General features: G+C 36.4%; 5 protein-coding genes across 7 annotated transcripts; 4 read left to right on the plus strand and 1 right to left on the minus strand.

Moving 5' to 3' along the window:
- Nucleotides 1-71: 71 nt before the first annotated feature.
- On the minus strand, nt 72-2,886 carry LOC105170143 (B-cell receptor-associated protein 31-like protein). Its single transcript, XM_011090778.3, has 2 exons — nt 1,930-2,886; nt 72-699 (listed from the first exon to the last, which is right to left on the minus strand). Exons 1-2 carry the CDS (start codon nt 2,207-2,209, stop codon nt 329-331), a joined length of 651 nt encoding a protein of 216 aa, XP_011089080.1. The 5' UTR covers nt 2,210-2,886; the 3' UTR covers nt 72-328.
- Nucleotides 2,887-5,431: 2,545 nt separating this feature from the next.
- On the plus strand, nt 5,432-8,813 carry LOC105170142 (RPM1-interacting protein 4). The gene is made up of 4 exons (XM_011090777.3): nt 5,432-5,770; nt 7,391-7,933; nt 8,100-8,291; nt 8,387-8,813. Exons 1-4 carry the CDS (start codon nt 5,765-5,767, stop codon nt 8,408-8,410), a joined length of 765 nt encoding a protein of 254 aa, XP_011089079.1. The 5' UTR covers nt 5,432-5,764; the 3' UTR covers nt 8,411-8,813.
- A 691-nt stretch (nt 8,814-9,504) lies between these two features.
- Nucleotides 9,505-12,005, plus strand: CDC45 (cell division cycle 45). Its single transcript, XM_011090776.3, has 2 exons — nt 9,505-9,797; nt 9,926-12,005. Exon 2 carries the CDS (start codon nt 10,048-10,050, stop codon nt 11,833-11,835), a length of 1,788 nt encoding a protein of 595 aa, XP_011089078.1. The 5' UTR covers nt 9,505-9,797; nt 9,926-10,047; the 3' UTR covers nt 11,836-12,005.
- Nucleotides 12,006-12,453: 448 nt separating this feature from the next.
- On the plus strand, nt 12,454-18,509 carry LOC105170140 (RING/U-box superfamily protein). Of its 3 annotated transcripts, XR_848474.3 has the most exons (7): nt 12,597-12,734; nt 15,667-15,936; nt 16,046-16,103; nt 16,720-16,820; nt 17,499-17,745; nt 17,849-18,075; nt 18,167-18,509. XR_848474.3 is itself a non-coding variant. In XM_011090773.3 (6 exons), the coding sequence occupies exons 2-5, from the start codon at nt 15,697-15,699 to the stop codon at nt 17,742-17,744; spliced, it is 645 nt and encodes a 214-aa protein (XP_011089075.2). In that variant the 5' UTR covers nt 12,454-12,590; nt 15,667-15,696; the 3' UTR covers nt 17,745; nt 18,167-18,509. The 3 variants fall into 3 exon arrangements, 2 of the variants coding, with proteins under 2 accessions (XP_011089075.2, XP_011089074.2); XM_011090773.3 differs by lacking the exons at nt 12,597-12,734; nt 17,849-18,075 and adding an exon at nt 12,454-12,590; XM_011090772.3 differs by lacking the exon at nt 17,849-18,075.
- Nucleotides 18,510-21,851: 3,342 nt separating this feature from the next.
- LOC105170248 (membrane protein of ER body-like protein) lies at nt 21,852-25,114 on the plus strand. The gene is made up of 8 exons (XM_020696959.2): nt 21,852-22,082; nt 22,661-23,119; nt 23,212-23,361; nt 23,529-23,594; nt 23,738-24,034; nt 24,161-24,382; nt 24,480-24,541; nt 24,642-25,114. The coding sequence occupies exons 1-8, from the start codon at nt 21,905-21,907 to the stop codon at nt 25,110-25,112; spliced, it is 1,905 nt and encodes a 634-aa protein (XP_020552618.1). The 5' UTR covers nt 21,852-21,904; the 3' UTR covers nt 25,113-25,114.
- Nucleotides 25,115-25,369: the final 255 nt, after the last annotated feature.

Consider the following 25,369-nt stretch of genomic DNA (forward strand, 5'->3'; position numbering starts at 1 on the left):
ACTTCAAATTTTAGTTAGTGCCAATCAACACTGCCTTCATAACTATGTAAGATGCAAAAGATCAGCCGAAATTCAACAATTCCTCAAGAAAAGACTTACCCATTTCAAAACATACAGAGAAGTTCACCATCCCATTTTCAAATCAAAAAGTCATGCTCCACGAATCAACATGCAGAGATGCAAGCTCTAATATCCCGACACTTAATATAATATACTAGCTGCTGTCCAATCTCTTGGTCCTGCTCCCAAATAAGTGAGCCTCTTACCATTGTCATCCATCACCCAGAAACCCTCAATTTTCTATGACACGACTCTAACCAGTGAACTCTCAATTTCGGTGTCCAAGAACTTGGGTCTGAAGATTTTGGTTATCTTCGAGTAATCTGTCATATTCTAGCAGCAGATCTGCAGCTTGTTTCTGGAGAGCAGCAACATGAGCTTCTGCAGTCTCCACTTTCTTGTCTTTTTCAGCTGACTCCGACCTAAGCTTATTCAAATTCTCAGTCAAACTAGACATTTCTTTTTGCAGTCGCTTAACTTCGCCAGCAGCTTTTTCTTCTTTTTCCTTAAGCTGCAACTTTTCTTTCTCAAGCATCTCGACTTCTTGCTTCGAAACTCCAGTATTGCTCCTTAGTTTGATCAATTTCCGCATGTAATGGTGCATACGATCAATTAAAAATCCAAGAAAAAGAGAAAATCCTGCAAGATCAAGTAAAAAGATTCATATATCACTGCATGTTCCTTACATTAGTCACAATCAACTCATAACACTGGATGCATATGGAATCCAATATAGAGTGAAAAATTTATCTTTTTTTCAACTTGTTTGTACAGAAACAACAAAGATTTCATAGAATTTAAGTGCAGTAGCAACAGGATCCTTGAATATATGTGGAGTAGTTGTTCCAATATTGCTTCAAGAAAGGTCACATTGAGAGAATTGCAAAACTATGTAGCAAAAGTAGATAACATCATCCCATCTCTACCACCCATCCCGACTCCTCAGCACCTTAACAAATCAAAGAGAATAAAAGGTAGACAACCCAGGAATATGAAGTCATTTATAGAGCAAAGTGGACGTAGAAGTACTTGGCCAACCAAATGATAAGGATAACACTAAATGCCTAAATCTATTACTAGTTTCATCAAACTAGAGGGGAAGCATTCTGTCTATTGTTTAATTCTATAATACATTACAACCTTAGGCACATATAAAACTCAGAATCAATCTGCATACAGATTTAAATCATTTGTGCCTGAGCTTTTGGCCAACTGTCAATTGACATTCAAGTTTTGCAACAGTAAAATTGATCTTTTTGATGGATTTCATCCAATCAATTCAATAGCCAAACCTATTAGAACTTCAGTATACCCCTTCTCTGCTCTTTAATTCTCCTTTTTCTTTAATGACAAAATTAATTCACTCTAACCTTTGAGGAATAAAAGCCATTCAAGGTGCCAATTTTTCATATATAAGCTAAGCTTGGTACCCAATCGTATATAGCTCATTTCACCGATAGGTATCCATCCTAACAAATACTCATACAAATTACTCAAAAACACATTGAAGTGAAATTTCATGTTTAAAGACTTTCATTCTTTCCCTAGTATTATCAATTTCTAACAAGATATTCTACACAAAGTGATAAAAGACGCAGAAACAAGCATAAACAAATAAAGTCGAGATTCAAATTAGCAGGAAATGAGTAATCATCTGCTGCTGCTTTTGCTGTCAATTTACAGTAAAACACTGCGACAATTAGGAAACCTCACATAGTGGTTGATACCAACAACTACAAGCAGCAAAAACATACAGGGAAATCAAATATAGCAATTACAAGCAATTTATTTAGCACATAAACAAGAAATCAAGTATTCCATTAAGAAAACAAGAACACATCCTTGTACCCAAAATGAGAAGTATCATACCCATGAGAGTAGCCTCAAGCAAGTTTGTCCTCCAAAGCACCTGATCCATAGGTGTCATGGTACCATGCTTAGCACCCTTGTTCTGAATCTTGAGTATGCTAAATAAGTTTGATAAGAGGATGACAAAAATAGTGCCAGCAATGGTTAAAACTGTAGCCCTTCTCATCTTCACTTGATCCAAACCCTTTATTACCAGTTCCCTCAATGGCCCAATCTTCACCATTAGAAGGAATGCTACCAAACCCTCCGCACAAACAACCAAAAAGAACAAAGGTATCATCTTTGCCAAAAGAAGCGTACCCACCTCTCTTCCACACCAAACAAGTTCAGATTTTCTTCAATTGGAGATGATATTCATGGAAAAAAACCAAACACCACTTGATATTGCAGATAAATTCTCCAAGAAATGAGCAAAGAAACAGAAATGACAATCAATTATATATATTAGAAGCCCTTTTTCTTCTAGATATCCATTCAGAATCAAGTATAAGATACTCCCTATTCCCAAAAATCAAATCTTTGAAAAAACAACTGCAGAAGCTATGAAAAAAGCAAGAATCTTTATTCCTTTTTATCCGCTGATTTTAAACAAAAATAACAATGGATTTTTGGAAGAAAGCAAAACCCCATTTCTCAAAGGCAGAATGTGAGGGGTTAAGGCCACAGATCTGTGAAATTAGCTGCTAACAAAAAGGGAAAAAAGTACACTAGAATACAACTTTGTGAACAAAACCCGTTTCTTTTTTCCACAATTCTTGTCCTTTTTTCCCCCTGGTTTGGTGTGTTACTCCCTCAAGTCTAAATTAATGGTGTGGTGTTTATGGGGATTAGTGGGAGGGTTTATGCTTTACAGGGCAATAAAGAAAGAGAAAGAAAAGCAAAAAACACATGAGAGGGGTGCGCTCAGCAGTCAAAAAAGTTTTACTCTCCACAGAAATTACTTAACACAGCAAGAAGTGGAAGTGAAGGCAAAGCAAAGCATTATTTCTCGTGTGTGAAGGGTGAATGGGAAATTGATATTTGTACGAGGGTGTATCAGTAATTTAGCATCATGTGTTAAAGTTGCAGCATTCAGACACAAGAATGGTTTTGTTCCTTCTTCCTTGGGTTGTGGGATTAAAGATTAGGCTAACATTTGGGCATCTTTTATTACTTATTCAATTCTTTCAGAATATATGTTTTCTTCTGCAGGTTTTATGTTTATTTTTCTAAATGCAATAACGAATAATCTAATTGTTTTTTATTGTATTTGAATAGTATAAAAGAAATATTAATAAAATAATTTGAAAAAAAATAGACCATATGATATAAGTTAGTTTGAAATTAAGTAGTGCGATATTTTCACACACGAAATAGATAATAATTTTGAATAAAGAAAGCATACTTTTTTTTTACTTTTGAGATATGTCATTGATACCATCATATCATAATACAGAAATGCATTATGAAAATTTTAAAATAATTATATATATTAGCATTTGATTTAAAAATGGGACATAAATCTTAACCTCAACATTTTTTTTTTTTTTGCTTTTTATGAGTTTTCTGATAAATCTTTTAGACTTAAAAAAAAATATCACAACAAAATATTTTATATTTCACTTTCTGGTAAAAATGAGCTTTAGGAAAAGTGAGGATGACCCATTCAACGGCCCATACTATTTGGGCTTTATTTGAAAATGGGCTGCAACAATTTTTATACCTATTTTTGGTTGATCCCTCGGCCCAAAAAATAAATAAATCTTTGTATATTCCTTCATGGCAATAAATGTTCAACATAGGAAATCTCGACCTATGACCATTGCCATTTTACACCCTGCAATATATTGCTTCTGTAAAATATAATCTTCTATTATAAAAATAGCCCTTTACATTCTTCAATTCTCTTTGTTTCTTTGCCTGTTTCCACCTCTAAATTAAGATTATATAATCATTTCAAAAAGAAAATGGCGTGCCTCAAATAAATTTATAGTTTATAAATAAAATTATGAAAAATTTAATATAGCATTTTTCGGATAGTTATTTATTTAATGTAAATATATATATATATATATATATTGTCCAATTCTCTTCCAACTTCTTCTGCAGTCATTCAAATTTTAATGCTTCAAAGTCTTGTATTTCTTGGTCTTTGTTTAGGAGTTGACTTCAAGAATTGTCAACCCCAACAGACAAACACAGCCCGCCAGCTATTTTCTGGATTAAATATAAAAAATCAAATAAAATGGGCAGCCCCAGCCGCCTTGTTACCTTTGTCCTCAGTCTCCGGTTGCCCAGACAAACCAACCCAACCTCCCTAAGGTGGTGCCCCGTCTATGCAATTGGTCTGACCTCATCAAAACTTAATTAATTTACTGAATTAAAAATTAAAATAATTACAGAAAATTGATGATTAAAAACACCCACTTCAAGACGCACATATCTCACCTATCGAAACTCAATAACTTGAATCAGACAAAAAGATCGGAACAAGTTGTAAATAAATAAGACACATCCACACACCCCCCTCCACACAAACATACATATATATATATATATAGAGAGAGAGTAATTTATGGAACATTAAATATAGTAGTAAATAGAGTTGTAGTTAATTGGTTGAAAGAGGTTTATGTGGTGATTTAAGAAAGGAAGCAAGTGGACGTTAATGATAAGAGTGGTGTCATTTATATTTGATTTGATGCAACTTGAATTGAATTAGTGTGTGGGTTTAAGCACATTACGGTTTGGTTTGGATGTCCAATGTCCAATGTCCAGGTCAACAATACATGTTTTTGTTAATTAAAAGCCCAGTTAGACATGCTCTGCACTTGTTTTGTTTCTTAATTAAATAAAATACACACCTCAAACCTATAATACCAATTATTGCACCTCCAAGTCAAACTGCTAAGCTTTGTTCAACTTCAACCTCACCACCTTAAACACCCAAATTTCCTGTTCGAAGACTGTTTTCAGACACTCAAATTATGGCAACTATTAAATTATAATCAAAATTGAATTATCTAACCGCATTTGTTGTTACTTCAAATTCTTATTTATTTTTTTATTTTTCCAATGATATGTTAATTAAGCCCACTAGACATGAAACTAATTCCTGCTCGTGGTTTGTGGGTGTCGAGAATTTTTCTATTTGTATACACTAAAATTTTGTTTGATGAAAATAAAATAAAATTTATATGATTTCAATTAAGAGAATTTAATTGCTACGGAATATATAATCTTATTTTCAGATACTAAACTATAATATTTATTGATCAAACATTGTAAGTTGGACAGTGTCAAGAGACATTATAGTCATATAAAGCAACAAACTTGGATGTTTATTATATTTAAAGAAGAGTTTAATAATAATGGAAGGAGGTGGGTGAGCAGGAAAATTGGGGAGTAATTAATAATGTTTAATGTGAAAAGAGGTGGGTGCAGGGTGCAGCATAGATATGGAAAAGGTGATGTTGGAATGCAGAGGAATAGTGGAAGTGGTACGTGGAGGTTGGGCGCAGACGCTACAGATAAACAGGGGAAGAAATTTTCAAGACGAGTAAAGACTTGGTTGGAACTTGGAGTTGGAGTTGGGGGAGAGAGGGAGGCGAATAGTCAACCATAACCGGTGGCGCCGGTCAATGGTTGATCAACCTCTTACTTCTTCTTTCTCATTTTCATCAATTTCTCCTCTACATCTCTCTCCTCTCTCTCTCTCTCTCTAACTCTTCTTGGAGTTGAGGAGCTTTGGGTGTTGGTCTTTAAGACACAGTTTTCTTTCTTGAATTCTGAAGCCCTGCTTTGATTTCCTTCTCTATTGTTTCTGAGCTTTGACTTCAAGTCTTGTTGAAGAAAAATGGCTGTAAGCTTACCTTCTCTCTCTCTGTTAATTTTTCCTTTGCTTCTGCCCAAGATCATTGCTTTCTGTTTTTTCTCTTATTATTATGGCGTATATTTGTTTTGAATGATGTTCTCTTGTTGTAAGTTTGATGTTTCACATTCACCGCTTGTTTTTCTCTATCTCTCCTCTCTTTGCCTAATTGTGGGTTTGAATCTTTCGTTGATGTCTGTGTTTGGAAAATCTTGTTGTTTTTACTTTGTTCGGGCTCAACAGATCCAATTCATAGCATGTAAGAGCACTAAAACGTTTCTGTAAGTGGGCTGATTCTGATGCTGTAATCTTGTTTGTTTACAAGTAGTGGGCTGATTCTGATGAGATGAAGGAGAATAAGTTTGATAGGTGGTTACTGACTGCCTGTTTTGGTTCATCTCTTATCTCCTGACTTCTGACTTCAATACTTGGAGCACTTGTCTACATCTAATGTTGTTCTAATTAAACCCCTTTTTTTTGGGACAAACATCTTTCCACTTTGACGTTGTCTGGATGTAGTATGGTAATTTGTCCCATATATGAAAGTTACTTCTCCAGATAGTATCATTGTGTTGTGAATTGGGTTTGAGATTAATTCTTTAGGCTTTCTCTCAATAAAGAACCTAATGGATTCCATGCCTGTTTCTGCATATTCCCTTGAATTGCTACTCGATTTTCTTTCCTAAATCCGATGATTTATTCACGCCATCTTCTGCCTTTTCCTACCAAGGTTTTAAGCAGGGATGTAACACTTGCTTTATTAGCTGAGATGTAAGGTTATGCACGGCTACGCCTAATTAATTGAACGCTTGATTCCAAAAGATCTGATGAACTAAGAGAAAGAGATTTGCATTTTTTTATGTTACACTTTGTACGGGATAAATGCATTTTTTATTCTCAAATATAGGTACTAATGCGATTTTGATCCTCAAACAATTAGGATTGTAATTTTGGTCCTCAAACTTTAACTTTTCTTTTGGCACTTTTGGTCCTTCGGTTAAACTTAACGAAAATTTCATTTAAAGTGGAAAAAAATGCTATTTTTCTCCCATTTTGTGGTGTTTTTCAAATTGTAATCCATTGAACCAATTTTTCCTATTTTTCTTCAAACTTCAAAAGTGAATAAACCAAAAAACATCACAAAATGGGAGGAAAATGACAATGAGAAACGGAAGGTGTAAACTTTAACGATGACAACTTGAAAATGCATTTATCCCATATTTGTACTTTTTTCTGTTACTACTCAGAAAAATAAAATGAGAAACGTGAAGGTGTAAACTTCATTAAGCAGACCAAGTTTTTATCAGTAGTTTATTACATAGGGATGAATACCAGTAATCAGGCACTTATTTTACCTTTTCTGGGTTCTAATATTGTTGCAAGAAAATTTTCTTCTGTAGGAATATCTGTTTTGCAATCCATGTGTGGAGAATTTGGACTCTGGCTCTTCCTGAATTCCGTAGCTTATGCCATAGTTTGTTTAGAGGAATGAATTGCTATTGCTCATTTATTTATATATGAAAAACAATATGATGCACCCTCTTCACGTATACCAACTGCTTTAATGCATATTAGTGAAGGGAATGACATTATATTTTGTTATAAACGCAGCGTTCAAACGTCCCAAAATTTGGCAACTGGGAAAATGAAGACAATGTTCCTTACACAGTTTTCTTTGACAAAGCAAGGAAAAATAGAGGTGGTAAGATGATAAATCCAAACGATCCCCAAGAAAATCCAGACATGTTCCCCAGCAGTGATCCTCCACCTCTTCCTCCTGCTCGTCCGTCCAGAACTAGACCAGAGGAACCAATTGGTAGAGGAGCTGTCAGGCCGACGACGCCGGAACATAGAGTGAGCCGAGAAGATGGTGATTTTAGGCAGTTCAGTAATTCTCCGGCTCGTAACGAGAACATGGGTCATCGAACTACTAATGAATCAAATTATGGTGGTCGCGGACAAAGGCCAGCTCGGCCTGCAAGGCCTAGCGCAGGATCTGATCAAAGCTTTGAGCGGTCACCACTTCATCCACACTATCAAGCGAAAGTTACGGGGAGAGGCAGTGGATCTCCTGCTTGGGAAGGAAAAAGCCATGACAGTAGTCATGGCACTGCTGCAAAACCCCGGCTAAGGCCAGCTCGGGGAGATGAAAGTGTAAGATGTCATTTTATTCTGTGGGGTTTCAATTAATCTTGCATTTCTAAACTTTTGAACAAATCGGATCTAGTCGATGCATACACATTCTTGAAGCATTTACATTAAACTTAAAATTCGACGACTGCCGCAACCTTCTTCTAATTCATTATGTTTCAAACTGTAGCCTGATAAAGGGGCTGCCGTTCCAAGATTTGGCGAATGGAACGAGAACGATCCCCAATCAGCTGAAAACTTCACTCATATCTTCAACAAAGTGCGGGAGGAAAGGAACACAGGAACTGGGGCTGGGAACGTTATGGGCACTCCAAATCATCTGTCTTACGGCACACGCAACCAACCATCCAATGAACCTAAGGTTCGTTTTTGAAAACCTGCACCAAGCATTGCATGCAGTATACTCCCGCGATCTTGATCACTCCCGATTCTTTCTTATCTCCTTGTTTAATGCAGAAATGCTGCTTTCCGTGGTGGTAGAATGAGAAGATGGTCTCATTTCCTTGGACGTCTTGAGCTATATTAAACACGTAAATGGCTCTGGGAGGCTATTCTGACGCAGAGATGGTGCTTTGTTTCAATTCTTTAGTGTGGTTTTTGTGACAAATAAACATGGGGGGTCTTCATAGGTTGTTGGCTCATCATCTCTGGCCTTTCAGGTGATCATTAGTAGTTTGCTCCTTTTATTTCCAGTCTTCCAACTTGTACTATGTTAGATTCATTTATTCCAATGTTACTGGATTGTTTGTGTTACAGAGGCAGCTGTTAGAATTTTCCTATGTTCTTTTCTTGTTTTTGTTTACTCCGGAAAGCAGAGGACTCATTTGCTTTGTAACTTACTACTTCATCTGAACTAAGGGAATCTATTTTTATGATTATTTTATCATAGTGTGTTGTTGGTATAATTAAATTCCAAAAAGTGATTATTAAGAGAAATTGCGTGCACACTCAAAACACAGGTTTTGGTTTGCTAAATGCCAGAATTAACTAGACACTTAATAGACACACTACATATTATGATATTCATATATTCAAAAAATATTTTGCTTACGTGGTACACTATTACATACATATATATATATATACATTATAATATGCAATATTATTTACAATAAAAAAATTTATTTGGATAAGTGAGAATAATGCAAGTCATATATGATGATGAAATTTGGTACATAATTGATTTTGAAAGGGAAAATTAAAGGTTATACTTGAGCACATAATTGTCTTTCAATCCAAAGATTGTAATTTTCCCATTTAAATTTATGATACAAATTTATATTCACATTCTTCCAATCACATGTACTTAACATACAAATATTATCTCAATTTAATATTTTATGTGTTATAGTCTTGGACACTTATATTATTTTACTTGGGACATTTTCATTATAACACATGAGATGGAACTACATGATATAATTCTCAATATATTCCTAATTTAAAAAAAAAAAAAGAGTAGATATGCTATATTTCAGGTGGAGTATAAAACTTGTCCCAATTTATTATATATTCAAATATTTAAATAAGAGAAGATTTATTAAATATTGGCTTTTATAAAAGTAAGGCACGTGAAAAAATTGAAATAAAGTTGAATCTAATTCTAATCCCAAATGATTGGGGGCATTTCCGTCTTCCTAAAACTTATGATCCAAAACCAAATTCCCGTCTTCAGCGCCAATTCTTGGCGCCCCCCTTCAAAATTTTCGAATTCTCGTGTAGAAATCGTCAACGGGATTCAAATCAATTCGAGACCCTTTTCTCCCTCTCTCTGTCTCTCTCTCACTGCCCTTCTTGAACCAGAAAATCGCAGCTGAAACCGAAGCAGAAAAGGGGCCCGCGTTTCCAGCTTCAAGCCCATTTTCAGGTACATTTGCGAACCCCTGAATCAATGCCAGTGTGAATTGATCTGGCTTCCTTCTATTCAGTGAACATGAACCCACATCACAAACTCTCGCATTTGTTTTCTTAATTTGTTGCATCTCGTCAATTTAGGTCTCAATTTGAGTGCCTGACTCAATGCTGAGGTGAAATTTCGCTGTTTCATGAGAGCCCACGTAGTTTTGCTGGAAAGATTTGTTTTTTTGGTGAGATTGAGGTTGTTCATTTGAGAAATTATGGTGAGGGAGCAGAGTATTGAGTCGTTTTACTCGAGGCTAAGGGAGTCAGCTATAGCTTCAGCTTCATGTGCTCCCCTGCTAATTTTCCCCTCAACTTCGGACGTAGATTCATTATGTGCTTTGAAAATAATAGGTCATGTTCTTGAATCAGATTCGATTAGGTATGCTTGTTATCCGGTTTCGAGCTTCAAAGAAATTCATAAGTATGCTGGGCCTAACTTGACTTCATCATCGGATGAGCCCATTACCATTTTGTTGATTAATTGGGGTTGTCATAGGGATCTTAGGAGGGATCTGGAGATTGGCCCCTCAGCCCGTGTTTTTGTTGTTGATAGTCATAGGCCAATTCATTTGCATAATTTGAGCGACCAGAATGATCGGGTGGTGGTTCTTTATACAAGGGATGATGAACATCAGGCTGATTTGGCATATGACTTTGATGTATCTGCTCTTGCTAATGCAAGTGATTTGAACAGTGATGATGAGGTTGAAGATGACTCTGATAGCGAGGATGAAAATGAGAGTGATAACGAGGAGGAGGGTGGGGGTGGGAGTAGAAAGAAGAGGAGAGTTTCGGATGAAAATGAGAGCAATCCTGTTAAACTTTTCAGGAAGTTGAAAAGAGAGTATTATTATATGGGCACTTTCCATGGGAAGCCGTCAGGGTGCCTGATGTACGAGCTGTCTCATTCATTGAGGAAGAACAAAAATGAGTTACTCTGGTTGGCTTGTGTGGCTTTAACTGATCAGTTTGTGCATGAGAGGTTAACAGATGAGAGATACCAGGCTGGAGTTATGGAACTTGAGCAGCACATTAATAGCTCAGGAAACTTGGATGCTGTTACTTCAGTAACGCTCAAGGACGGCACAAAGGTCACTGTGCCTGATTCTTCTAGAATCTCTTATGAGGATGAGCCGAGGCTAATGTTGTTGCAAGAATGGAACTTGTTTGATTCAATGCTATGCTCATCCTATATTGCCACGAAACTGAAAACTTGGAGTGACAATGGGTTGAAAAAGATGCAGCTTCTTTTAGCTCGGATGGGGTTTGCAAGGGAAGAGTGCAAACAGAAATTCCAGTACATGAGTGTGGAGATCAAACACAGGATGAAGGACATGTTTGAGCAATATCTACCAGAGTTTGGGCTCACAGATTTTTATTATAGAGGTTTCCTTCTACTGCATGGGTATAGCTCAAAAATCTCAGCTGCGGATGTTGTATATGGGGTGACTGCCCTTCTCGAGTCATCTGTAGAGTCAGACGGCTCCTCTGGGTCCAAGCAGTTTGGCATAGCTTATGATGCCTTGTCCTTAAACAAGCTTGACAAACTGGAGACGGGAATGCGGCAGGCCATTAAGGTGCAAAGGGCCGTCCTTAGACAAGGAAGCACAGCCATAACGAAGAAGGGATCGATAAGAAGTGGGAGTAAATTTAGGTGGGTGAAACTCGAAGACTCAGCTGATACAAAGCTCTTGTGCCACCCTCAGGCTTTGACTAAATTCGGGTACTTCCTGATGGACGCTCTACGAGAGAAGGGAGCTAGAATGAAACCTCTCATATGCGTTTGCTACACTCAAGAGCAGAAGAAGGTATTAATTGTTGGCATTTGTGGGAAGCCTCGACTTGGTGCAGTTCAAGGAAACGCATTCGGCATTGCTTTCAGAAGTGCAGCTGAGGAGACAGGAGCGGAGTACTTTCATGAGCTTTTCGAATCGTCATGGATAGTTCTGGAGGCAGTTGCTGTAAATTCATTCATGATCAGGTTGACAGAGAAACTCTTGTGATGAGGATTATTGACCGACCATTTTCACTCTCCTCCTCCAACTGTAATTCTGATATCCATAGATGTGTGTTGTCTTACTAATGCTTTCTCTAAATAGTTTTAGCTTGTGTGTAACAGTGGTAATAACATGATTGACTACTCCTATAAATGTATCTCTTAGTTTTTGATTCATTCCAACATTGGATTCTATGCCAAACACAAGTGTGACATTTTCCTTGCAAAATTACTACTATTTGCTCATAAATAAGGTGACTTGATAACCATTTGATTTTACTTTTCCTGATGAATGTAAAATATAGTTGTATTATCGAATGGAAACCGAGTGACTTGAGCAATATGTAAAGGGATGATTAATGCATTGAATTACTACGTATTATTGAGACAGATATCAATGTTTTAACAATGTTAGGAAATATAAATTATATTTTTCTTTAATGAATTACTCTTTGTAATTATTTTTATAAAAAGAATTCAATTAATTGTAGTCTTTGGAAAACGTCGATTAATTATTCAGCAACCCAAAATATACCTATTGTAATGATTTAGAAGATTTTTATATTATGGAAAATAAAAGAAGAATATTGCTTTTAATCTGAATTTTTATTCATTTTTTTGTAACGGAGAATTTTCACAGCTTTACCGATTTCGTGTGCACTTACGTGTATACCAGCGCTGAGACGTGTCTTTTCCCTTTCCGTTTCCGTCCTCACATACCAATACATGTTACTGTGTGCGAAATTGTCCATATCTATCTATGTAAGTTCCTTCACAATCCCTATTTAAGGAGAAAGAAGAAAACCCTTCCTCTTCCTCTTCCTCCCCCTCTCTATTCACAACTTATAGATACAAATATACTTACACCTTTCGGTTTTTCACTGGTTTACAATTCCAATAAATCAGGTTAGATTTTCCGTTAGTACCGATTCATGAATCACAGCAAGTTTATGAGTGGGACTTTGTTTATGCATTTTTGTTTGTTTTCGACGGCGCTTTGTCTTGGTTCTGTGTGTCGGTCTATGCAGGGCTGATGTTTACTTTTTTAGTTAGGGTTTTTTTTGGGGCTTTCTTGATCGTTTGCATTGTGTGCTTCTGTAATTGGGGTTCTATGGATCGGTATTTTTAGAGTCCTCCCCTTCTCTCCCCCAACTTTATTTTATTTTATTTTATTTTTGTGATCTTAGGGTTTTATAAATCGGGGTTTCTTCCACCCTAGTTTTGTATTATATCTTCAAGGTTAGTGATTTTAAAGGCATTAAGAATGATTAACAGTTTATTACTCGCTCATTGTTTGAAGGAAAGGTTGAAACTTTGTGAGTCTGCTTGTTTTGATGATCATCACTAAGAACAATGTTGTTTTATGAAAAGGTAATTTGTTAAATTTTTACGTCATTTCATATGCTCTTGAGAAGAGATTGAAGAAGGTAAACTTTTGTAATTCAATCCTGTCAACTAGAACGAGTTATGATTGTTAAGCAATCTTCATTTAGTTTTTGATCATCATTTTCGAGTTGGTTGCAGTTGCATCAGTTGAAGTTAATTTGCTTGAGAATTGATGTATATGATTCAAACATTTTAAATGAACTGATTCAAGGAAGTGATTAATGGGATATAAATATTAAATCTGAGTAGTTCACTTTAAATCACATTAGTAAAATAATTAGGCTGGAATTTATTTAACTCTGACACCCATGGTAGTAGGCAGGCGTAGCGAATCCATGCTACTGAACTTGGATTGCTTGCTCTATATTGGGTGAGTTTTTTGAGTTCCTGTTTGGTCTTCAACACTTCTTGTTCACCTGGAAATATGTCACTGTGGGCTAGACTGCAATTTAGTTTATATCCGCAAACCTAGTAAGTATTCTTGGTTCACTGGAAGGCTGTAATCCAACATGATCATATGTACTCTAGCTATGCCATGCCATTATTTAAGTTCCACTTGCCAGTTAAAGAGGGGGAGTTCTTGCAGAGTTCTCTATTTTGTTGGGACAACATGTGTAGCTGTAATGTATGATGAGCTTTTACCATTGCATTGTAGCTGTTAACACCATAATTTACCCTTACCTTCTTATATCTGTCTCAGACTCTGCATAACAGCCAAGCACTAGCCTTTAGGCTACTTCTTGGACTGCTTAAATGCGAAAAATAAACTGATTAGGCAAATAGCGATTTGCGTCCCTCTTTGAAACATATCTCCTTTTTTACATGGAAAATTGCCCAACCAAAACTCCTTGCACAGATAGTACTATAGCAGGAAAAGTGAACTTACAAGCATTGGTCCCTGGAGTCGGACTCTTTGACCATAATGTGCAGGGATACCTCTGAGTCATGCATCCTGAAAGGGATGTGGCATGGTGATGCTGGCTAAAGTTGGACAAATGTTGTTTCATGGAGTTTTACAGTTAATGCAACACATTTATAATATCAATGCTTCTCAACTCTCAGGTTCTGCAGATTAGCCATTTTACTTTCCTCTTTTTGGGCATTTCAGAATATTAAGATTGAATATAATGTACGATGGCTCAATGGATTAGTGTGCTTGCACAGATAACAGTGGTCAGGGCTCTAATGGCTCCTCCGAACTATAGATTTGGAGGTGTATCATGTGGAGGTTAGTCCTAGTTTGTGGTGCTTTGATATTTAGAAAGGAGAAGTATCTGAAGGTCTGGTGATCGCATAAGTAGGACCTTAAGATAATGTTTATTATGTTAGAGTTGAAAACTGGGCATCCACACTAATGAGGCCATAGCACAGTGGGCACTAGTTATCTGGTAAAAGTATATATGTGGCAGATCGCGAGGGCAGATGCTGGAGTGTGTTTAGACTTTAGAGGGGTCTCTATGTGCTTGGTTTAGTGTCCCATTTATGTGCTACATGATGTGCATATGCTTTAATCTGCACATTATGAGTTTGGGTAGAATTTGTGACGAGGTCCTCGAGAAGGATTTGTGGTCTTCAAAGAAAATTTTCTTTTGTTCGACTTTGTGCCTTGAAATTTTTCTTCAGAAACATGTTGCCGCCTCACCAAGCCTTTGTGCCTGATGTATATAAACATGCTTAAAAAGCGTGAGAAGGCGTCATTACTAATTCGAAAAGCACAACTATGGGAATTAAACTGAGACTGTTTTGCAGTTTAAGGTGGAAGTAGCCATCTTAAATGCATCTGGATTTGGCATAAATCGTTTAAACAATTTTTCTATTGCATTTTGAATTTATCAATAACAAACTATGTTAACATTGAAAATTTACAATGTTAAAGAAACGAGTCATATATCTCCCTTTTCATATTGGCGTCATTATTTAGGAAAAAGAGAACCATATCCTCGTGCCTCTGATTCCAATCTCAGAGAACTTGCATTTGGCATATATTTATCTTTCAAGACAAAATTAGTGCCAGTCAAAGTTCTAAAAAACTCAGAAAATATTTGAACAATCCATGTTGAACATACAATTCTCCTTTTAACCTGTACAATTTAGCTGCTCTCTTTTGTCAATTTTCTAGTTTGTTTTGATCACTGTGTCACACTGATCCATCTTAATAAAAGGGGTGAAAATTTTATTTCATGCATTCCTTTTTCCTGAAAGCAACCTGAATGAGATCCCATTGATTTAAAGATATTCAGTTTGACCCAAGAAAGCTAATGATGCCAAGTATACATATCTTATTTCTCTATAGGCTCCTTTAGCCCCTTCTCCCCTTGAGATTAACATATTCAATTAGCTGGATCGATTCATTTCTCAACTATCATTTTTTTCTTTTCTTTATCCAGATTTGAGATTTTATGGAATGTCTATCAGCTTGACTGAAGTTTGTTTTTTCATGGATGATCCTCAGGAGATTTAAGCACTTGCAATCTTTTATATCATGAGCAGCCAGGACCAGATTCGGAGGTATACAAGGGCTAGAAGTAGGATACGAATGTTAGATGTTGATCTCAATGCTGTGCCGCCATGTGAAAGTCGGGATCAGGAGGGGCCTTCTAGTCGTACTAGGTCACAGGACATGCAAGCAGCTCAAGAAGGAGACACTGCAGTGCCTCCACCAATTGATCTGGAGGCATTTGATGATGATGTTGTTATTTCTTCACCAAGGGCATTTGCAGAAGTACATCAATCGATTTATCATCTCTTTGTTCTTCTTCCCCTACTACTTCAAGTTCAGTTTTCTTTTTAAATTAGTTATGTAATCTTTCTATGGAACATTTTTCCTTCAGGCCAAAAACAATTCCAGAAGGAATCGTGGACGTACAGTTGTGGTTGATGTTGAATCTGGTAAGTGCTTACTGATTTATGTTGCTTGTCTTGTCCTGCCAAGGATATCTTTCACAATATCTTCCTAATAGCTAACTTTTGTGCATCTGTTCCTGCTATATCTTGAAATCCACCCCTTCTAAACAATGAGTCCATTTGTTGCGTGTTGTGAACCAAAGATTATGTCGAAGGTGGTTGGTGCATTACATAGTGAGGTGCTTGATCAACAATGGTGCACATGGTTGCTTAAGTTTTGCTTCAGATAGATCACTGAATAATGGAGAATTATATCCTATCAATGTAGGGAAATTGACTTTGTGATATTATATTCCTAGATAAATGAAGAAAAATGAATTTTGTGAATGTGCTGGCTGTCTGTACTGATGCATGAGGTTATGTAATCATATTCATGGATATCATCAGAAAAACTGCTGTAATTTGTTTTGTGTTTATGGTTGAATACTAATACCTTCCCCCTATTTGAAGAACCCTTTGGTCAACAATATTGAAAAGTGAAGTTTTTGTTCTTCTTTAAGCCTCATTATTTCTGATATATTTTTGTTGGTTGATGGACTCATTTTCTCTTTGTTTCTACATTCTGGAAATTGCTTGCTGATGTGCTTCATAATTATTACAGAGGAAAGGTCATCTCGCAACAAGCGCAGGAGGGTTCCAACAAATCAGACGATTATAAATTGTGACCTTTACATAAATCTAGAAGGAAGCAGCAATTCAACGGTAACAACTTTTCCTGTCTTTGACCTGCCACCTACTGATTTTACTGCTTTAACATCGTTACTTGTTTGTGAATCCAGCATCTCTCAGCTTTAGTTTAACTTAACAGAATTGATGTTTTGTTCATATGAAGAGGAAACGATGATTTTGTTTGTTTTCTCTCTCTTTGACCGACTCTTTAAAATGAACCCTCCTCCATTACCTCCAATGAGATATTTATCTAATTGTTTGGCTTCTGAAGGCCATTGGTTTTTTTGTAGCTTATTAGGCGGTATTTTGATGTATAGTCAATCAGTTCCTCGTTATCCTTGAGGAATAAATTATTTCTGCAGTTCAGTTTGTCTTCATGAGAATGATCCTGATTATAGGTTCCATATAGTAGCCTAGTGAATGTACTTGGTTTAAACATGTATTAAGATGTTTTATCTGTATAGAAATGTTACTTTGTACTGAATGTTGATATTTGACTTGAGGGAAATGGACTGTGGCATGTGACAATTTTTTTTGTTTATTCAGGTAAGTTTGTCCATACAAGGTCATTTTCTAGACCTTATGAACATCACTATCCTGAGTGAACTTCCGTAGATTTGAAAGACATGACTGTCTTAATTTTTCCTCTGCTTGGGGTAGTGTTGGTAATAGTATACATGATTGACTAGTGTTCTGGTGTGTGGATTATAGAGAAAGAGTGGACAGAGCTCAGAATTGCCAACTGTACCGCCGCCGCCACCACAGGAGCCAACATTTAGCTGTCCTGTTTGCATGGGCCCATTAGTCGAGGAGATGTCGACAAAATGTGGGCATATTTTCTGCAAGGCATGCATCAAAGCTGCCATAGCTGCTCAAAGCAAATGCCCCACTTGCAGGAGAAGAACCACTGTGAAAGACATTATTAGAATTTACCTTCCTGCCACCAGAAGTGCTTGAGGTTTCCATCTATGTCTTCCTGTCTCTCCATTTGTCCATCTCTCTGTTGGCATGTTGCTTGTTGATCTATTTTTATCTGAAGTGTCTCCTTATGCTGTGATCAGGGTTATGATGAGTAAAGGGCCTCATGAGATGCTACAAAATTTGGTTTAAAATTTTTAAATTAAATACTCTATTGACCCATTGATGAAAAAACTTGGGTTACTGTATTCCTATCCATCTGGAACTGTTGAATAGTGAACACTTGGCTAGTAGCAGTCTGCTCAACCAGAGATAAGTTCTTTGCACAACAAAATATTAAATAATGTTGCCTTGGATGACGCATTAATTGGTTAGACATATGACAGCTTTCAATTTTGCACTTCTCCCAAGTGTTAACGGTGATTTGGTCAACTGATGTGTCGCCCCTCATTTCTTTACAGGATTCGCCCTTGCATTTCACGCATCCGGATATGCTACTTTTCTGGAAGCTGTGGCATTGACATGAAAGAGATTGATTGGTAGGATGTGAAATCTGGAAGATGGATGGATGTTAGATTCTTAAGTTGAATGCCTTCGGCGGAGATGGGCTGGTAATGACCTACTTCTGCCGGGAACTCTTAAGCATTAGATTGTTGCGAGTCGAGGGGGAGTTGTTACTGTATTTTGTCAGATGCCCATCAACAATATGCACCTTTTTATAGCTTTGGTTGCCAAGAGGGCATGACGCGGTAACATTGTCACTACAATCCAATTGCTGTTTATTTTATAACTTGCTTCTGGTAATTGGGCATTTTAGCCACTTTCAATGAATTTTACAAACAGTCAATCTGAGAAAAATGAGTTGGGACTGGAAATAATAAAACTCTTGTCAAGTAGCAATTTTACGAGTACAGATCCTAACCAAGTTGTACATGAAAAACATGTCTTATTTTTTCTCATGAGTGACCAGAGCACCAACCAATATGTTAAAGGACGCAACGGGAAACAAGGATGTTATTTATATTAACTGCAAAATAATCGCATAAAAAATTAAATCCGGATTACTATTCTTCCATAAACACTCAATCTCCAAATTACGATCGTCTTCCAAAAGAAAATTCCATAATCCCCTCCTCTCACATAATCATGCAACCGTTGGGATTTTCATCACTGAAGAGTCCACCATGCTGTGGCGGCGGATAATAATACGTAGCCGGTGGCGGTCCACAATGATATTCTGGTGGAGGAAGTCCGAGCCGCAATGGCGGCCCTGGGAGAGTACTGTGGCGGTGGTCGGGCGGAAGGAGAGCACGCTGGCGCCGCGGGGGTAGCGGCATGTGATGATGGTCGTAGTAATGGAATCCAACAGGATGATGGCCATGCTCATAGTTACCATAATGATCATAGTAATCTTTAGGGTAGTCTCCAAGATGCATCCTCCAAGTTCTTGCGTTTGTGTACTCGATACTTCTCATACGTTGTATGCCAGAAATATGATCCAAGTCCTCCATGTATGGACCAAGGTTCTGAGGCGGAGCTTTCCCCGGAGGAGGCTGGGGTGTTTGTACGCCGCCTGGTGGTGGTGCTGCTGATGGCGGTTTTGGTGGCGGCCCGTCGATGGGTTTCTTGGCGGGTGGCTTTGGACGTATAACGGAGAAATCCATAATTCTCTTATGGTGACTTGTCTTGGATTTTCACTAGTTTCTTGATTTTTATGGGTTCATATATACATATATATATATATATAGATAGATAGATAGATAACACGGAAAACTGTGCATTGGAATATGGAAATGTAAATCTTGGGATGTTGTCAGCTAAAATTGCATATGATTCCATAATTAATTAATATGACTAACCAAATTATGTGAAAGGAAATAACAAATCCTCTTTTAAGTACATTAGTATGTTAATTATGGCTGCAAAAAGATGTATTGACTGCATAATTACATGGAATAAAATAAATGTTTTCCGAGTTTCCCTCACCACTCCCACAATTAGCTTCAACTAAATCTAAAACATTAAAGAAAACTGCACGTCTCTCTCCCTCTCTCTCTATATATATATAAAACGATTAATGACACTCATAAACAAGATTGATGACACCATCTCATTAATTTTTTGTGAATTCAAAAATAATCTTCACTTGATAAGATAACTAATTCATTCATTTTTTTAAATTTTACATTAACACATAAATTAATTGTCTTTTCTTTCTCTCTTTCTTTCTTTTCTTTTTTAATGTAATGCATTGATTTGTACATTTTGTTCATACTTATGATATATTTTAAATTATAAAAAATTATTTATTATATACACGCAAAAGCAATATGACAATATAAAAATAGTCCTTCTTGACTCATAATTGGCATTTGATAACGTAACACCCCTTAAATATTTGTGCCAGATAATTTTTTTTTTATTTCAAATAATCCATGTCATCTTTTAATCGATGATATATTATCAAATTCATATTATACCTTCACCCATATTTATCACTTGATCTACTTTTAAGCATAATTTATTTTTATCTTTTAAAATGTGTTGTATTTATTTGATTACATACACATAAGTATTCGTGCCATATTGACTAATATATATAAGAAATCAAAAAAGAATTTGTTTATTATATATGAGATAAGAAAAATATTATTACTGTATGATATATTTCTTTATAAGAGACGTATAATAACTTGAGTATAACACGTATGTGTAGGCCGTATACCGTACCTATTTAACAATACAAGTAATTCTTGATAGATCAGAAAATATATGAGGAATGAACATTTATTGAAAATTAAAGCATGTATATGAATCAATCTTAGTGCTTATTCGTTTTCTTCTCTTCTTTTAGTAAAATTTTTATATTATATTATATTATTTGGCATCTCAAAAAAAAAAATCCACAATTTTAATATTATATTTAGTGATAGTAATTCTTATTTCATCACGTACAATAATGAATTTAAATTTTTTAATAATAATAATTAGTTTGTAAAAATAATCATTAAAATTGGACAAAAAATCGTGCATCAATTAGTTGTAATTAAAAATAATTAGTAACACATGTATAAATATAACCTAGTAACAATAATTACTTTTGTCACTATGTAATTTCTATTGTCACTGTATGTAGATGCATATGCCATTAATTATTGATAATAACAATTTTATAACCCATCACTCTTGCAATAGTTGAGATTAGGATTTGATTTCTTGAGCACTGTCACGGAGGATATTTGTTAAATAATAATTAATTTAAGATGAATAATTATAATTTTTTAAATAATAATAAATTTATAATTATAATAAACTTTAGAAAAACAAACTATAATTTATCCTAAAAATTTAAAACCAGTTCGAATGCACGTTATATAAGGGGCAACCATTATGTAACCACAATAGGTTCTTAGGAATATTAAAAATAGGTTCCCTCCTCAATCAATATTTAATCAAATTCCTTTTTTCTTTTTCTTTTTTTTTTTTGTGTCTATTTAACAAAGGCATGAATGATCAGACACCATGAAGACGCAACAATGTAGCAAATTTGGTCATAGGCCAGAAATAATTTGTACATAAAAAATTACCAATTTGAAGTAAATGTGAACATAATCTTTTTGACAGATAGAAAATGATGAAGAAATGTGAAATAGTTGACCTAAAACTAGCTGTAATGTGGAGGATATATATACACAGTACAAAAGTCAAAAGTGTAGAAAAATAAATAAAAATAAAAAATACCACGTTGGAAGCATTCTTGAATACCTACCTAGACAGGTCTTACTAATATAATACGTTAATTATTACTTCAAAACTTATGTTCTTAAACTTACAACAATTAATACTTTAATACACGTATTATCATGTTGAAATTCCAACCTACACAATATATATATATATATATATGTGCTATTTTTTTTATATATATATTTGATTTTTTTTTTCAGATATATGTGATTGATCATAAGCAGTAATGGCAAGCATCTGACGAACGTGAGAAATTAATATTTAATTACTTGCTTTGATGTATGTATCTTGATATTATGATTATTATTATTATTTCAAAGTTGAATATAATTAATTAATTTATTGGCCCGAAAGTGTTGTTTATAAGAATGTCCAATTCTGCAAGCATTTAACAGCAGACACCAGCAGCACTGCCTTGAGAATTCAATTGATTTTTTGTTGCTGCTGAGGCCATGATGGAAGTGATGCACCCAGGTCTGCCTGAGGAGCAAGTGGTGGAGCAGCCTCTGTCGTGGCAGCCAGACGAAACGGCTACTAGTACTGGTGATGGTAGCAGCAGCAGCAGCAGCAGCAGCAGTGATGAAAACAATGATGTACCAGAAAAGAGTGTTTACTTTGATAAGAATGAAGGTAAGCAAACCAGGAACATGGATTATGTAAATTTGCTTATTTGTCACGTTAACACAATATAGATCTTGCTGCTTCGGACATGATCAATCTAATCATTTGATATTCTCATGTCCGTTTTAATATAAGATAAACAAAATCCTCATTTCATGTACTTACAATAAAATACTATAATGAATGAACTAATTAAGTGGTATGAAATTGGCAACAACATTGGTACCATGTTTTTCTTTTCTTTTTCCTTTCTTGATTGTGTCTGAAGGAATGTGGAAATGCCACCACTGCATTTGGACCTACGAAATTGGAAATTCTTGGGTTGATCATGTTCATCAGAAATCCTTCAATCATGACACTAGAGGTCAGTATAGATGATCATTAATTAATCAAAATTTCAAAATGAGTAGCTGGTGATAAATATTGCATAGCCCTTTTTCCTTTGGTTGCAACTATAGTAACAATCTTGTCCAGTCTGTGTAAAAGTTGTTGCAATTTTCAGATGAGTTTTCAATGCATAAGGCACGAATAAGTTTTTAAGACGAGTAGTTTTGGATCCAGTCTTTTACAACGATGATTTTCCACAGGTCCTACACTCCAGTTGTCTCTTTCAGGCGAAAACCTGGGGCTGGAAGATCTGGACATTCCAAAACTCATTAACACTGTCGTCAACAACCAAAACCCGGGAGACCTTAAGGATAAGATCGTGTCTGGTCTGAGTGTTCCAAAGTTGGTTTCAACATCAAGAGAAGAAGAAGAAAATATAGGCACAAGCACTGGTAGAGTAAAGGAGAAGGTAAAGATTGATATAGAGGAAGAAAGTGATGAGGAGGTCATAGAGTTGGAATTCGAGAGGGCCGTGGAGAAAGTTCACACACATACTGCATACTGTCCTAATTGCAGTTCTCAGATTACCAAGGTTGTCCTTCGTAGAAAGATACGTGGAAGCAGGACACGGTCTACAGGAGATGGAGATGGCCATCGTCGTGATAAGCCAGTTGACCTGCTTGGATGCTTAGCCTGTTTCAGCATTTTCATACCCTCAGGTAGAATTATAAAATGAGCAGTATTACAATAATATTCCGTCTCTTGATTAACATATGAATCGGGTTTTAAGGGTAGTGTTGTTTTCAAGCAGGGAACGGTCTGAATCCATTCCGTATCTTTGGAGGGAAAGGGAAACACGAAAGCCCACAAACTGTACAAGAGCAGCCCGCATCAGGTGCCAGCCTTTCTGCAGTTGCAGGGGGTTCCACCAATGCAGGCGGGAGTACGACTGTTACACAAGGTATTTGCTGATGTTAGCTTTAATGGGTCGACTATTCCAGGCTCCATTACTTGAGCTAAAAGAATCAAGAATGAATTGTTCATTCACTCTCTAGTTTATGTTGGAAAATTAGCAGAAATCGACAGCTTGCGAACTTAAGAAATTTGTTCGTCATTTGGTGTTTGCAGGTGGATTTGATCTGTTTTGGATGTTTAGGAAGAGAGGAGAGAAAGACAGCGCACAGGAATCAAAAGGTATATGTTCTTTTCCGTTCTTCGTTTCTGCTCCTCATGGTGTTCGGAATCTCTGGAAGAATCATTGGTGTGGGCTGCTTTGAAATTGTAAAAGATCAAGAAAAGTGATCCTCATGTGACATGTTAAGTACATGTTTTTATAGGTAAAGAACAGATCAAGCACGATGGTGGAAGCAAAAATGAAGAAGAACATTTCAATGATGAGTCAGGTGAAAGGCTGCCTGTCTCCAGTTCTCATGCTCCTCTGCTGCATGGAAGATTGGCATCAACTCATGAAACAAATGATGAGAATAACGGAAGTCTTGAGAAATCAACCGGAGCACTTCCTGGCTTCAGTTTGCGTGTTCCTCTACTGCATGGATTATCATCTGCTGCTGATAAAAGCAACGACGAAAATGGAAGTGGTGGAGATGTAGCAATTGAGATCAGAGATGAAATTGGTAATATATATTTTTGTAGAATTTACTGTTTTACTCAACACGTTCATCTAAAGTCTTCCATTCATACATGCAACATTTGCTCGTCATATTCTGGAGCCATTGTTATCTACTGACATTATGGTACAGGGGCTCATACTCAAATGCCTGAGGAAGAAAGGCCTGTCGAAACAAGAACTGAGCAAGGCAGAGAGATTAATGTGAGCTCTGGTGGTCGAACAGAAGCAATCTCTGGTGCTGGTCGTTCCCAATCACTGGAGATCTTGAAATGCATTGTGTATGGAGGCCTACTGGAGACGATTGCGAGCTTGAGTGTCGTTTCTTCTGCAGCTGCCTCGGATGCCACAACATGTATGCCTCGTCTTCCTTACCTTCAGAACAAATCTAATAATTCTCTGATTGTTTGGATGATAAACACATTTTTTTTCCTGATGAATCTCTGCTGCAGTGAACACAATCGCCATTGGATTAGCAACTGTAGCCAGCGGCCTGCTCGTTTTTGGTCAGAATGTGAGTAATTTTTTTTCATCTCAGAAATCCTAAGCTTTGCACATCCAAACAGTTCTTGTATCCCGTTCCATAGCAATCATGCTAACACAAAAACTTACAGCTTATGGACTTGAAAAACTACAACTCTGGAGGGGACTCAACCCAGAGCACTGATAAATACCAAGAACTACTAGGAAGAAGGGGCCATTTTCTATTCCATGCAACATTTGCTATACTATCATTCATTCTCTTTGGTCTAGTACCTCCCATCGTTTATGGGTTCGCATTCCGTGAGAGCGACAATAAGGACTACAAGATTCTGGCAGTTGCAGCAGCTTCTTTCACGTGCGTTTTCGTTCTTGCTATTGCAAAAGCTTATGTGAAACATGCAGAAAAGTTCACCGACTACATTAAAACCATACTATACTACATCACGATGGCGATCTCCGTCTCAGGGGTTGCATACGCAGCAGGAGATCTCTGCCAAATGCTCATGGATAGGTTTGGCTGGTTCAACTTCCAACCAAATCCAGCAGCTCCTTCTTTTGTGCCTGACATGATTTCAGCCACTCCAGCCTGGGCTTCCTATTGATCTTTCTCAGAGTCTTGTAACTGGAATCTGGTTTTTCCTTTTTTTATTATGTGCTGCCTCAGTTTTTCGTCCTCTGAATCTTGAACCAGCACATTGTTGCTGTTGTGGAATAATGGTCTGTTTGTTATGAATAAATTTGTGAAGTTTCCCTGTTTTTGGAATTTCTGAATGAATCTTGAAATGTTCTACAATGAGAAACCAGTATAGTCGATAGAGCTTGATCAGGCAGCATAAATAGGTCAGATAATGATAGTACA

This window comes from Sesamum indicum, linkage group LG9, assembly GCF_026168435.1.
Source record: "Sesamum indicum cultivar Baizhima isolate 11 linkage group LG9, ASM2616843v1, whole genome shotgun sequence".
Taxonomy (NCBI): domain Eukaryota; kingdom Viridiplantae; phylum Streptophyta; class Magnoliopsida; order Lamiales; family Pedaliaceae; genus Sesamum; species Sesamum indicum.